Below are 15,895 nucleotides of genomic sequence, written 5' to 3'. Positions count from 1 at the left end.
ATGTTCTCCTCTAGGAGTTTTATAGTTTCTGGTCTTACGTTGAGATCTTTAATCCATTTTGAGTTTATTTTTGTGTGTGGTGTTAGAAAGTATTCTAGTTTCATTCTTTTACAAGTGGTTGACCAGATTTCCCAGCACCACTTGTTAAAGAGATTGTCTTTAATCCATTGTATATTCTTGCCTCCTTTGTCAAAGATAAGGTGTCCATATGTGCGTGGATTTATCTCTGGGCTTTCTATTTTGTTCCATTGATCAATATTTCTGTCTTTGTGCCAGTACCATACTGTCTTGATAACTGTGGCTTTGTAGTAGAGCCTGAAGTCAGGTAGGTTGATTCCTCCAGTTCCATTCTTCTTTCTTAAGATCGCTTTGGCTATTCGAGGTGTTTTGTATTTCCATACAAATTGTGAAATGATTTGTTCTAGCTCTGTGAAGAATACTGTTGGTAGCTTGATAGGGATTGCATTGAATCTATAAATTGCTTTGGGTAGTATACTCATTTTCACTATATTGATTCTTCCAATCCATGAACATGATAATTTCTCCATCTATTAGTGTCCTCTTTGATTTCTTTCACCAGTGTTTTATAGTTTTCTATATATAGGTCTTTAGTTTCTTTAGGTAGATATATTTATATTCCTAAGTATTTTATTCTTTCCATTGCAATGGTGAATGGAATTGTTTCCTTAATTTCTCTTTCTGTTTTCTCATAATTAGTGTATAGGAATGCAAGGGATTTCTGTGTGTTGATTTTATATCCTGCAACTTTACTGTAGTCATTGATTAGCTCTAGTAATTTTCTGGTGGAGTCTTTAGGGTTTTCTATGTAGAGGATCATGTCATCTGCAAATAGTGAGAGTTTTACTTCTTCTTTTCCAATTTGGATTCCTTTTATTTCTTTTTCTGCTCTGATTGCTGTGGCCAAAACTTCCAAAACTGTGTTGAATAGTAATGGTGAAAGTGGGCACCCTTGTCTTGTTCCTGACTTTAGAGGAAATGCTTTCAATTTTTCACCATTGAGGATAATGTTTGCTGTGGGTTTGTCATATATAGCTTTTATTATGTTGAGGTATGTTCCTTCTGTTCCTGCTCTCTGGAGAGTTTTTATCATAAATGGGTGTTGAATTTTGTCAAAGGCTTTCTCTTCATCTATTGAGATAATCATATGGTTTTTATTTTTCAATTTGTTAATGTGATGTATTACATTGATTGATTTGCAGATATTGAAGAATCCTTGCATCCCTGGGATAAAGCCCACTTGGTCATGGTGTATGATCTTTTTAATGTGTTGTTGGATTCTGATTGCTAGAATTTTGTTAAGGATTTTTGCATCTATGTTCATCAGTGATACTGGCCTGTAGTTTTCTTTTTTTTGTGGCATCTTTGTCAGGTTTTGGTATTAGGGTGATGGTGGCCTCATAGAATGAATTTGGAAGTTTACCTTCCTCTGCAATTTTCTGGAAGAGCTTGAGCAGGATAGGTGTTAGCTCTTCTCTAAATTTTTGGTAGAATTCAGCTGTGAAGCCGTCTGGACCTGGGCTTTTGTTTGCTGGAAGATTTTTGATTACAGTTTCAATTTCCGTGCTTGTGATGGGTCTGTTAAGATTTTCTGTTTCTTCCTGGTCGAGTTTTGGAAAGTTGTACTTTTCTAAGAATTTGTCCATTTCTTCCTTGTTGTCCATTTTATTGGCATATAATTGTTGATAATAGTCTCTTATGATCCTTTGTATTTCTGTGTTGTCTGTTGTGATCTCTCCATTTTCGTTTCTAATTTTATTGATTTGATTTTTCTCCCTTTGTTTTTTGATGAGTCTGGCTAATGGTTTGCCAATTTTATTTATCCTTTCAAAGAACCAGCTTTTGGTTTTGTTGATTTTTGCTATGGTCTCTTTTGTTTCTTTTGCATTTATTTCTGCTCTAATTTTTAAGATTTCTTTCCTTCTACTAACCCTGGGGTTCTTCATTTCTTCCTTTTCTAGTTGCTTTAGGTGTAGAGTTAGGTTATTTATTTGACTTTTTTCTTGTTTCTTGAGGTGTGCCTGTATTGCTATGAACTTTCCCCTTAGGACTGCTTTTACCGTGTCCCACAGGTTTTGGGTTGTTGTGTTTTCATTTTCATTCGTTTCTATGCAAATTTTTATTTCTTATTTGATTTCTTCTGTGATTTGTTGGTTATTCAGCAGCGTGTTGTTCGGCCTCCATATGTTGGAATTTTTAATAGTTTTTCTCCTGTATAAATTACTGTGTTTTAAAGACATTTGAAATTATTTTTTCTTGGTTTGTAATTCCACCATTTGGGTGAGAGTTATGCTAATTTATTTATTTAAACTTTTTTTTGTTGCTTTGAGGATATGCTTTTTTAAAAATGTTTTGAATTTAATGTATTTTATAATTATGCAGAAGATGTTTTCATGGTTCCAAAGTCAAATCTGCAAAAGAAGTTTATTCAGAAAAGTCTAACTTTTGTCCTGATTCCCTCTTTTCCCTTCTCTTTTACCCATGGGTAACCTGCTTTAAATATTATATGGCTTAGCCTTCCATTGTTTTTTTTTTTTAACATTAGAATATGCCACCCTTCTTGAAGAAACTCTCAACATTGTTTGGTATCTTGGTTTTTTACTTGGTAGTGTAGTCTGTAAGATCACTCCATAGCAAAGTATTTTGATATCTTTATCATCTGTTTTATTGCTAGATAGGGGCTTCCCTCATAGCTCAGTTGGCAATGCAGCAGACCCTGGTTTGATTCCTGGGCGGACGCAGAGAAGATCTTCCTGAGGAGATCTGCTGGAGAAGGGATAGGCTCTATAGTATTGCTACTTATTGCTATGTAGTAGTCCAGGGAATAGATGTACTATAGATATACAGATATTAGTTGATAAGCAGAGGTTCTTCTCAGTCTAGGTTTTTGATTTGGGAGGTTTGGCTTGGCTGGTAAAGAATCCGCCTGCAATGCAGGAGACCTGGGTTCAATCCCCGAGTTGGGAAGATCCCCTGAAGAAGGGAAAGGCTACCCACTCTAGCATTCTGGCCTGGAGAATTCCATGGGCTTTATAGTCCATGGAGTTGCAAAGAATCAGACACAACTGAGCCACTTTCACTTTTTTTTTTCTTGCAGATACCCTGCCCCCCCTTTTTAAATAAAGTATTTGCGTTGTTACACATTTTTGAGGATGTACATGTTGATATTTTAAAAATAAAACTTACACGACACTGTGTATCCTGTGATCTCTAAAGATAGTTCAGATCTGATATTCATCATCATCTGTTTTAAAAATACATGTACAACAACATTGCAAATCAACTATATTTCAGTTTTAAAAAACTTTAAAAATATGTATGCCATCTCCTCTTTTAACAGTTGGAAAATTCATATTGTGCTTTTTTCTCTCAGTCTTAGTTGAGGCCCATAGGATCTTTGGTCTTCAGTGCTGCATGCTGGATCTTTAGTTGTGGCGTGTGAACTGTTGGTTGCAGTGTGGGGGATCTTGTTCCCTGACCACGGGTTAAACCTGGGCTCCCTGAGTTGTGAGCGTGGAGTCTTAGCCACTAGACCACCAGGGAAGTCCCTATATATATATTTTAACTTCACATGATATATTTTTATGCAATTGAAAATATTTTAATTACTCTATCATACTTTATAGATATATGTTTACTGAATAAAAAGATATATACATTTATTGAAATTTAATATTTAGTGATCTTGCCACTAAAAGTTGTTAAATATTTTTTTTACTGAATTAAATGATTTATAATTACTAATAAACATGTAATTTATAATTGTTAAATCTATTGAGTAGAGTTATATTGGAAATATATTTCTTAAAATTGATGGCGTTGCTATTTTCTTTCCTTATTCATTTAGTTTATGTATCCATAAATATTAATTGCTATGCTGTAACTTCCAACAGTAATTTTAAGTTTTTTTAGATATGAGTGCTGAGAAATCTTGGTCACATAATAGATGGATATAGTGATAATTGCTATAGCATTTATCACTCAGTTCTTTCCTTTTGATTTAAATGGCAGAAATCACATAGTAGAAGCTTCCTTGGTGGTCCAGTCCTTCCAATGCAGGGATTCCGGTTCAGTCCCCAGTTGGGAAACTAAGACCCCACATGATGTGGGGCAGCTAACTAAGCCTGTGTGATGCAACAGAAAGCTTGTGTCATAACTACTGAGCCTTAGTGCTCCAGAGGCTGCCAGTTCCAGGATTCTACTGGAATCCTGTGCACTGCAGTGAAGAACCAGTGCAGCCAAAAAAAAAAGAAATCACATAGCAATGTAATGTAAGTTTGAAAGCTTAACATAATTTGTAATCCAGTCTTTAGATTTGTTGTCTTTCTGAATTTGGGGGAAATATATTAAAAAGACTTTATCAGTACTTAATGTGTCGGACATGACTGAGTGACTTCACTTTCACTTTTCACTTTCCTGCATTGGAGAAGGAAATGGCAACCCACTCCAGTGTTCTTGCCTGGAGAATCCCAGGGACGGGGGAGCCTGGTAGGCTTCCGTCTATGGGGTCGCACAGAGTCGGACACGACTGAAGTGACTTAGCAGCAGCAGCAGTAGTTATACTTGTTACTTCCTTTTGTTTTAACCAGATGATCTCAGAAATAACTGAAAATACTGAAATCTTGCTCGTTATTAATTGGCCTTTGCCCATATGGTTTGTAAAATATTTTGTTTTTGTATATTTTCTTAAATTTTGGAACTGCATATTTAGTTCATGTGATCTGTGGAAAATGCTTTCACGTCACTTACTTGACAAGGCCATCAGTTAAATCAGATATATTATTGATAAATAAGTAGATTTTTTTTCAAATATGCATGTTTTTATTTCAAATATACATGTTAATTTCCCTCCTTATGATGACATTTTACCATGGAATTCTAGTAGCAAAATACAGCCTTGATTTTGACCTGAATTTTTCTCCCAAATCAAAATTACTGCTTGTAATAAATGTGTGCAAATTTAAATTTTTTTGCGGGGGAGGAGGGCTTTCTTTTCATTGTTCTCACATGATTTTTTTCCTTGGGGCAATGCTTTTCTTGATACTAACTAAAGTAGAGATATAAAGTCATTAAATGAAAGTTTTCATCACTTTTGCTTTTCCATTTTGTGTTATATTAAATAGTTATTTTAAGAAAATCCTAAGTTGGTCGAGAATACTGTTTTTAACTATAGGTTCAATTTTAACAGAAATATATATAAAACAGGGAAAGATAGGAAACTCTACTAAGTGCCAAAAGAGGTTCCGTATACCAGTATTTACAAATGTTCTTTTCATGAGGTTTTTAGACTCTTAATACAGTAAGAATTATGTCTTTGGTAAAGTGGAAGAAGTTTACTGTGAAAGTGAAGATGGGAAAGGAGATATTACATGATGCCTTTTCTACAGATGGGTTTTAAATCAATTTTAAGAAAGTGTTAAAGTGGTTGTTGTTCAGTCAGTAAGTCATATCCAAACTTTTTTGCCACCCTATGGACTGGAGCATGCCAGGCTTCCCTGCCCTCCACTATCTCCTGGAGTTTGCTTAAATTCATTGAGTGAGTGACGCCATCTGACCATCTTATCCTCTGTTGCTGCCTTTGCCTTCAATCTTACCCAGCATCAGGGTCTTTTTCAGTGTGTCAGCTCTTTGTATTAGGCTGCTGAAGTATTGGAGCTTCAGCTTCAGCATCAATCGTTTCAATGAATATTCAGGACTGATTTCCTTTAGAATTGACTGGTTTGATCTTGCTGTCCAGGGGATTCTCAAGAGTCTTCTGCAGTACCACAGTTAAAAAGCAGCAGTTGTTTGGCGCTCAGCCTTCTTTATGGTCCAGGTCTCATATCTGTATATGACTACTGGAAAAACCATAGCTTTGACTATACGGACCTTTGTTGGCAAAGTGATGTCTCTGCTTTTTAATATGCTGTCTAAGTTTGCATCGCTTTCCTTCCAAGGAGCAAGCATCTTTTAATTTCATAGCTGCAGTTACCGTTTACAGTTATTTTGGAGCCTATGAAAATAAAATCTGTCACTATTTCCACTTTTTCTCCTTCTATTTTCCATGAAGTGATGGGATTGGATGCCATGATCTTCGTTTTTTGAATGTTGAGTTTTAAGCTAGCTTTTTCACTCTGCTCTTTCATTAAGAGGCTCTTTAGTTCTTCTTCTCTTTCTGCCATAAGGGTGATATCCTCTGCATATCTAGGGTTATTGATATTTCTTCTGGCAATCTTGATTCCAGCTTGTGCTTCATCCAGTCTGGCATTTCGCATGATATGCTCTGCATATAAATTAAATAAGCAAGGTGACAACATACAGCCTTGTCATACTCCTTTCCAAATTTGGAACCAGTCCATTATTATTCCATGTCCAGTTCTAACTGTTGCTTCTTGATCTACATACAGGTTTCTCAGGAGACAGATAAGGTGGTCTGGTACTCCCATCTCTTTGAGAATTTTCCAGTTTGTTTGATCCACAGAGTCAAAGGCTTTAGTGTAGTCAGTGAAGCAGAAGTAGATGTTTTTCTTTCTCTGTACACCAATGGATGCTGGCAGTTTAATTTCTGGTTTCTCTGCTCTTGTAAACCCATCTTGTAGAATTTCTCAGTTCATGTACTGCTGAAGCCTTGCTTGAAGGATTTGAGCATTACCTTGCTAGTATGTGAAATGAGCGCAGTTGTACAGTAGGAGTTGATTTTCTTAAAATGATCCATATCTGTTGGTCCCTTAGAAAGTCTTTGTGTAAAAGAGTCTCTTTAATAGTGTGGGTAATATATAGGTCCTTATGGGTCATTAGTTTAAACTAATGTAGCCCCTTTACTGTATTTGAAAATGAGTGTAGAATTAGGAGAAAGCCTTTATTTTGGCTCAAAGTGTTTTAGTATTCTTCCCCTTCTCTTTCACAGAATAATCTTTTTGCCTTTGCGTTCCTGCAGTTTCATTGTGCCTCTTTATATAAAGGATGCATGTTTTTTATTAATTCTGAAAAAATTTTGGTCATTATCTAGATATTGCCTTTCCTCATTTTTTCTGGAACTAATTTTATTAGGTATTATTAGACCATCTTTCTTTTATGCCCTTTAATGTATATTTTATGTGTAAAAGAAAAAGGATAAAGGGCCAAAAAAAAAATCATTCCTATACCATATTCTATATAGTTTCCTCAGTTGTGTCCTCCAGTTCACTTTTATCTTCAGCTATACCTAATCTGCTGTTTAGTCATTCATTTCTTTTTCTTTTTTTAAAAACAATTTAAATATAATTTGTAGAACTTTTGGTTCTCTTTTAAAATTTTATGTTTTTCATAGTGCCTTGTTCTTTCTGTACTGTTTGTTTCCATTTCAATTTTAAGAATTTCAGAACCTTTAACATATATTTTTAATGTCTTTAATCATTTAATAGATTCCTTTATACTGTCTTATTTTCTGATACTCTTAGATGCTAAATTTCCTGAATACTTTTTTGTTTTTAATTGTCGTCGTGATGTGCGGTAAGCTTGGGAGGAAGATACACATGTTGGTAATTTGCACATTTAGCAGTCCCAGTGAAATAATCATGTCACAAAATAGTATTGTTAACAGTGTTCTAGATAATAGAGAGCAAAACAGACAAGTTTCTTATTCCGGTGGAGCTTATATTCTGGTAACTGGCTGCTTATTAGTTATTAATGATTAATGTTAAAATACAAGGATTAGCAGACCAAGACTCACAGGCCAAATCTGGCCCACAGCCTATGGTCTATGAATTAGAGTACGTGTGTGTGTGTTCAGTTGGTCAGTTGTGTCTGACTCTTTGCAACCCTGTTGACCGTAACTTGCCAGACTCTAATGTCCATGGAATTTCCCACGCAAGAATACTGGAGTGGGTTGCCATTTCCTCCTCTAGGGGATCTTCCTGAACCAGGGGTCAAACCTGGGTCTCCCACATTGCAGACAGATTCTTTACCACTGAGCCATCAGGGAAGCCCATATTAAAGTAGTTAGAATATCAGGTTTTAGGTCTGCGTATGACGGATGGTTGTGAGAATTCTGAGGCTTTGTAATCCACCTAGGGCTTTTCATGTGGACTCTTTGCGACCTGTGAACTGTAGCCCGCTAGCCTCCTCTGTCCATGGGATTCTCCAGGCAAAAATACTGAAGTGGGTTGCCATGCTCTCCTCCAGGGGATCTTACAGACCCAGGAATCAAACCCATGTCTCTTACCATCTCTGCATTAGCAAGTGGGTTCTTTGCTACTACTGCCACGTGGAAACTGAGAGTTAGAGGGGAAGGAAGATTAAAAGTTTTGGGGGGGCCTTTAGACTGAATTGGGGCTTTCCTCATAGCTCAGTTGGTGAAGAATCCTCCTGCAATGCACGAGACCCTGGTTCGATTCCTGGCTTGGGAAGATCCCCTGGAGAAGGGCTAGACTACCCACTCCAGTATTCTGGCCTGGAGAATTCCATGGACTGTATGGTATAGTCCGTGGGGTTGCAGAGTCACACAGGACTGAGCAACTTTCACTTTCACTTTTAGACTGAATAATAGTAGCACTCTAATCCATGAGATGGTCATAAATGGCTCGAACTTTACTTGTTTACAACTTTCTCCCAATAATTTGATGTAGATTACCAAAAATACGAATAAAATGAAAGAAAATAAAAATTATTTATTACATAAAGAAAAGTAGATGTGCCATGCATCGGAAATAATTTATATGTTGTATTTTAATTCAACAGATAGCTCTAAATTTTCTGGCAGCTTTAATTCTATACTGTAGGTTTGTAACTGCATGAGAAGAGAATCTTTTACAAATTTCAGTTCAATTCAGTTCAGTCGCTCAGTCGTGTCTGACTCTTTGCGACCCCATAAATTGCAGCACGCCAGGCCTCCCTGTCCATCACCAACTCCCGGAGTTCACTCAGACTCAACGTCCATCGAGTCAGTGATGCCATCCAGCCGTCTCATCCTCTGTTGTCCCCTTCTCCTCCTGCCCCCATTCCCTCCCAGCATCAGTCTTTTCCAATGAGTCAACTCTTTGCATGAGGTGGCCAAAGTCCTGGAGTTTCAGCTTTAGCATCATTCCTTCCAAAGAAATCCCAGGGCTGATCTCCTTCAGAATGGACTGGTTGGATCCCCTTGCTGTCCAAGGGACTCTCAAGAATCTTCTCCAACACCACAGTTCAAAAGCATCAGTTCTTCGGCACTCAGCCTTCTTCACAGTCCAACTCTCACATCCATACATGACCACAGGAAAAACCATAGCCTTGACTAGGCAGACCTTTGTTGGCAAAGTAATGTCTCTGCTTTTGAATATGCTATCTAGGTTGGACATAACTTTCCTTCCAAGGAGTAAGCGTCTTTTAATTTCATGGCTGCAGTCACCATCTGCAGTGATTTTGGAGCCCCAGAAAATAAAGTCTGACACTGTTTCCACTGTTGCCCTGTCTATTTGCCATGAAGTGATGGGACCGGATGCCATGATCTTCGTCTTCTGAATGTTGAGCTTTAAGCCAACTTTTTCACTCTCCACTTTTACTTTCATCAAGAGGCTTTTTAGTTCCTCTTCACTTTCTGCCATAAGGGTGGTGTCATCTGCATATCTGAGGTTATTGGTATTTCTCCCACCAGTCTTGATCCAGCTTGTGCTTCTTCCAGCACAGTGTTTCTCATGATGTACTCTGCCTGTGATTCTCCTATGGGGTGACATTCCCCCTGCCCCCACCCCCTGCAAGCTACTTTCTAAGTGTAACAGATAGTAAGGGCCCTTTTCTAAGGCAATTTAACAATGCACTAGATGTTTTTCATGAGTTATCTGCAAAACTGAAAGTACTATTTGTCTTACTGCTGACTGTATATAGCTTTTGATAGTAACCTATTGGTAGCAGAATTGGGAAATTTAAGAATTTGTCTTATGCAAATCTTGCTTTAATGATGAACTTTGAGTTGTCTGTTGCTATGCCTAAATATTTTCTTAAAAAGGAAATTTGAAAATGTGTTAGCACTTAGTCAGGAAATATGGTTGAATTTGCTGAGTTAAGTGCCTGTATATTGAGTAAGATAATTTTTTATCTTAGGATTAGCTGTCTACATTCATTAACATATAAAGAAATTTTTATTCCTTTGATTTTGAGATTTACGATTTTGAGTGTTAACTTGGAATAACATAGTTTGGGTTTATCTCTTCTGGTGAAGAATTAATATCTATAATTATATTTCCATAATTTATAGTATTTATATTTCTGCAAAATGAAGTGAAGTGAAAGTTGCTTAGTCGTGTCTGACTCTTTGTGACCCCATGGACTGTAGCCTGCCAGGCTCCTCTGTCCATGGGATTCTCCAGGCAACAATACTGGAGAGGGTAGCCATTCCCTTCTCCAGGGGATCTTCCAACCCAGGAATCAAACCCAGGTCTCCTGCATTGCAGGCAGATTCTTTACCATCTGAGCCACTAGGGAAGCCCACATTTCTGCAAGTAACACTATAAAAAATTCCTTACATGCAGTGTAGTATGGGAAAGCATAGGGTTTGTTGTCAGGTCAATACTTTGTTCAAATCCATTTAACTAGTTTAGACAAGTTACTTTGCTTTCTAAGCTCAGTAATCTTTCATAATCTAGGAACAGAGTTCCCATAAAGTTTAAGTGATACGTGGTGAAGAGATTTTGTTGGAGAAAGAGAGAACTGAAGTGGGAAATCAAATCTGAGCATATTAATCCTGTCATTCAGTTCCGTAGTGTCAAGTAATTTGCCTGATGTTTTAGGTGTAGCTTCTGAATCCCAGTCTGAAGAACTACTGAAATGTATAAAATATGCAGATAAAGTGAGATATTGAGTATATAGTAATTATCATAATGCTGTCTATGTGTGCGTGTGCTCAGTTGTGTCTGACTCTTTGAGACCCTGTGGGCTGTAGCTCGGAAGGTTCCTCTGTCCACGGGATTATCCCAGGAAGAATTCTGGAGTGGGTTACCATTTCCTGCTCCAAGGGATCTTCCTGAACCCAGGGATTGAACCCACGTCTCCTCAGTCTCCTGCATTCGCAGGCAGATTATTTACCACTGAGCCACCACCTCGGAAGCCAAATGCCATAAGCAGTCATTTATTTGTTGTAATTATCCATATATGGAGGGGTGAAATTAAATGGTTAGTCCTAATGGAAATGTCTCAGAATTTTTTTTGGCATGTGCACACTGCTGTATTTATTTTTGGCTGTGCTGGGTCTTCATTGCTGCACAGGGCCTTTCTTTAGTTGCAGTGAGTGAGGCCACTCTTCATTGAGGTGCACAGGCTTGTCATTGCAGTGACTTCTCTAGTTGCGGAGCACAGGCTCTAGGCACACAGATACGGTAGTTGCAGCACATAGGCTTAGTAGTTGCCACTGCTCTAGGGCCTGCAGGCTTCAGCATTTGTGGCTCAGAGGCTCGTTAGCTGTGTAGTCCCCTTTTCAGCACTATCTGTGAAACCTGGGGACTTGTTAGAAATGCACATTCTCTGGCTCATCCCAAATCTACTGAATCAGAATAAACTGTAAGAGTTGGACACAGCAGTTTGTTTTAACAAACCATCCAGGTAATTGGCTAAAGCCATTGTCCTTGTACAGTGATAACTTACTGCTGTATTTGGCTGTCCTGTCCTACAGGTGCATCGAGGCCTGTTACGCAGGGGAAATGTTTATATTTTACTCTCAGGAAAGAGCTATCTTAAGATGCTCCACCCTCATCCCTTTTATTTTTCTCATAATTTTCTCAAATAACTTTGGTGATGCTGAAATGAAAAGGAAATGATATGATAAATACCCATGTTCCTACATATTTGTGTTGTGCTTAAGGGAAAAAAAAGTACTATAGTTGAAATACTCTTAAGTCTGTGCCACTGCCACCCCTTTCCCCCATTTCCAATAGCTGGTATATTTTTACTACTTTTTTTAATAAATGGATTTTCAAATACTTGTTGATAAATTATCTTGTCACTTATTGACTCTAACATCTATGGATCTTTTTACAGTTAAATCGTCAGTCTGAAATTGTTGCTACTAGTTCTGTTGATCCCTGGAAGACATGTGCAAGACGAAACAAGACCGAAAGTTTAAAACCTTTGAAAGGCAACGCAATTGGACTTAACATGTTGAGCAACAATAAGAAATTGAGGTATAGGCACTTTACTGTACATCCCTACAGAAAAGATAAACGGTTTGACAGCAGAAACTAATTGGCCACATTTGGTCAATTGGCCCAACCTGTACCTTTTGTTTTTAGAATGGCCCTAATGTGTGAATTCTTTGCTTTGAATTTTGGGACTAGGATGGATTGCAGTGATTTCTTGGTTTGGAATAAAAATATTGAAAGGAAAATTTTGGTACACAAGGATTTCATGAAATGAACTTGCTTTCAAACAGCAAAATCTTGGTCATAAAATTAAAAGTCAAGTCTTCATTGGAAAGTACTTACCAGGATTATCTCAGTGTTGTTGTTGTCAGTCACTAAGTTATGTCCAACACTTTGCCACCCCGTGGACTACAGATTGCCACGCTTCCCTGTCCTTCACCATCTCCTGGAGTTTGCTCACACTCATGTCCATTGAGTCAATGATCCCATCCATTCCTCTCATCCTCTGTTGCCCCCTTCTCCTCCTGCCTTCAGTCTTTCCTAGCATCAGGGTCTTTTCCAGTGAGTTGGCTCCTCTTGTCAAGTGGCCAAAGTATTGGAGCTTCAGCATCAGTCCTTCCAGTGAATTTTCAGAGTTGATTTCCTTTAGGATTGACTGGTTTGATCTCCTTGCTGTCTGAGGGGCTCTTATTTATACTTCCTTATTTTCCCTTGTATTTGGAAGGATTCCATATATAAAACAGATAAATTCCATTTTTGTTTTGAAGAATGCAAATATTTTTTCCCAAATAGTTATCTATTAATTTTGCTTGTACAGTCCTTCATTGACCTGAAAGCTTTCATCTTCATATGAACAAATCAACTTTTACCTTCTGATTCATGCTATTTGGATCTTCTAAAAAAAATAACTCCTCACTCTTAAGTCATAAAGATACTTGCTGCTGCTGCTGCTGCTGCTGCTAAGTCGCTTCAGTCCGACTCTGTTTGACCCCATAGGCAACAGCCCATCAGGCTCCGCCGCCCCTGGGATTCTTCAGGCAAGAACACTGGAGTGGGTTGCCATTTCCTTCTCCAATGCATGAAAGTGGAAAGTGAAAAGTGAAAGTGAAGTCACTCAGTTGTGTCCAACTCTCAGTGATCCCATGGACTGCAGCCTACCAGGCTCCTCCATCCATGGGATTTTCCAGGCAAGAGTACTGGAGTGGGGTGCCATCTCCTTCTCCGATAAAGATACTTAAGTATACATAAAGATCAGTCAGTCAGTTCAGTCGCTTAGTCATGTCCGACTCTTTGTGACCCCATGGAGTACAGCATGCCAGGCCTCCCTGTCCATCTCCAACTCCTGTCTTTACTCAAACTCATGTCCATTGAGTCGGTGATGGCATCCAACCATCTCAACCTCTATCATCCCCTTCTCCTCCCGCCTTCAATCTTTCCCAACATCAGGGTCTTTTCCAGTGAGTTAATTCTTTGCATCAGGTGGCCAAAGTATTGGAGTGTCAGCTTCAGCATCAGTCCTTCCAATGAATATTCAGGACTGATTTGTTTTAGGATTGACTGATTGGATCTCCTTGCAGTCCAAGGGACTCTCAAGAGTCTTCTCCAATACCACAGTTCAAAAGCATCAGTTCTTCAGCACTCAACCTTCTTTATGGTCCAACTCTCACATCCATACATGACTACTGGAAAAACCATAGCTTTGACTATATGAGCCTTTGTCAGTGACGTGACATCTCTGCTTTTTAATATGCTGTCTAAATTTGCCGTAGCTTTTCTTCCAAGGAGCAAGCATCTTTTAATTTCATTGCTAGTGTCACCATCCACAGTGATTTTGGAACCCAAGAAAATAAAGTCTGGGCTGTTTCCCTTTCTTCCCCCATCTATTTGCCATGAAGTGATGGGAGCAGATGCCATAATCTTAATTTTCTGAACATTGAATTTTAAGCCAGCTTTTCACCCTCCTCTTTCACCTTCATCAAGAGTCTCTTTCATTCCTCTTTGCTTTCTGCCATTAGGGTGGTGTCTGAGGTTACTGATATTTCTCCCAACAATGTTGATTCCAACTTGTGCTTTCATCCAGCTCAGCATTTCGCTTGATGGACTCTGCATTTATGTTAAATAAGCAGGGTGACAATACACAGCCTTGACGTATTCCTTTGCCAATTTTGAACCAGTCCATTGTTCCATGTCTGGTTGTATCTGTTGTTCCTTGACCTGCATACAGGTTTCTCAGGAGGTAGATAAGGTGGTCTGATATTCCTATCTCTTGACAAATTTTCCACAGTTTGTTGTGATCCACACAGTCAAAGTTTTAGAGTAGTCAATGAAGCAGAAGTAGGTGTTTCTCCAAAATTTTCTTGCTTTTTCTGTGATCCAACGGATGTCGGCAGTTTGTGATCTCTGGTTCCTCTGCCTTTTTTACATCCAGCTTGTACATCTGGAAGTTCTTGGTTCACGTACTGTTGAAGCCTAGCTTGAAGGATTTTTAGCCTTACCTTGCTAGTGTGTGAAACGAGTGCAGTTGTATTGTAGTTTGAACATTCTTTGGTATTGCCCTTCTTTGGAATCGGAATAAAATTGACCTTTTCCAGTCCTGTGGCCACTGCTGAGTTTTCCAAATTTGCTGGCATGTTGAGTGCAGCACTTCCATAGCATCATCTTTAAGGATTTGAAATAGCTCAACTGGAATTCTGTCATCTCCAGTAGCTTTGTTCATAGTAATGCTTCCTAAGGCTCACTTGATTTTTACACTCCTGGATGTCTGGCTCTAGGTGAGTGATCTCACCATCATGCTTATCTTGGTTATTAAGACCTATATTGTTGCCACTTCTTCTTAGTCTTAATCTCTTCTGCTTCTGTTTCGTTTCTGTCCTTTATTGAGCCCATCTTTGCATGAACTGTTCCTTTGGTATCTCTAATTTTCTTGAAAACATCTCTAGTCTTTCTCATTCTATTGTTTTCCTCTGTTTCTTTGCATTGTTCACTTAAGAAGGCTTTCTTATCTCTCCTTGCTATCCTTTGGAACTCTGCATTCAGTTGGGTATATCTTTTCCTTCATTTTTTGCCTTTTTCTTCTCCTTTCTCATGTATTTGTAAGGCCTCCTCAGAAAACCATCTTGTCTTCTTGTATTTCCCTTTTGTGGGCATGGTTCTGGTTGCCACAGTGTTATTAACCTCTGTCCATAGTTCTTAAGGTCCTCTATCAGATCTGATTCTGTTGAATCTGTTTGTCACTTCCACTGTGTAACCGTAAGGGATTTGACTTAGATCATACATGAATGACCTAGTGGTTTTCTCTATCTACTTTCTTTAAGTCTGAATTTTGCAATAAAGGAGCGCATGATCTGAGCCACAGTCAGCTCCAGATCTTGTTTTTGCTGACTGTTAGGTAGAGTTTCTCGATCTTTGGCTACAAAGAATAAAATCAGTCTGATTTCGGTGTTGACCATCTGGTGATGTCCATGTGTAGAGTCTCCTTTTGTGTTGTTTGAAGAGTATGTTTGCTATGACCAGTGAGTTCTCTTGGCAAAACTCTCAGTGAGGCACTCCTTTTATTTTCTTTCTTTCTTTTTTTTCCTTAAGATTTCTTATTCTGCTTTTCTTCTAGATATCATTCATCTTTCCTGGTTGTTGTCATAGTGAACCACTGTTACTGATATGATTGGTCTATTGCATATCCCAGAAATAGGATTGAAATCACTGTTTTATTTTTACTTTCTTAGTTTATAAGTCATTTGAGAAACATAAAGGCTAACTAATTTTCAAGTCAGTGGAGAGTCAAAAGTAGAATTTAGCACTTTTAATTTTTTTAA

General features: G+C 38.2%; 1 protein-coding gene across 1 annotated transcript in view; it reads left to right on the top strand.

Moving 5' to 3' along the window:
- Positions 1–15,895, top strand: part of SENP6 (SUMO1/sentrin specific peptidase 6) — a 122,388-nt gene that overhangs the window by 25,989 nt on the left and 80,504 nt on the right. The window contains exon 6 of the mRNA XM_010855270.1: positions 11,983–12,125. Within this exon, the coding sequence (XP_010853572.1) occupies positions 11,983–12,125 (143 nt within the window). The remainder of the gene's footprint in view (positions 1–11,982; positions 12,126–15,895) is intronic.

Source organism: Bison bison, unplaced genomic scaffold (genome assembly GCF_000754665.1).
Source record: "Bison bison bison isolate TAMUID 2011002044 unplaced genomic scaffold, Bison_UMD1.0 scf7180017864362, whole genome shotgun sequence".
Classification (NCBI taxonomy): Eukaryota; Metazoa; Chordata; class Mammalia; order Artiodactyla; family Bovidae; genus Bison; species Bison bison.
The sequence above is the reverse complement of the archived record's forward strand: the minus strand, read 5'-3'. Positions and strand labels throughout refer to the sequence as shown.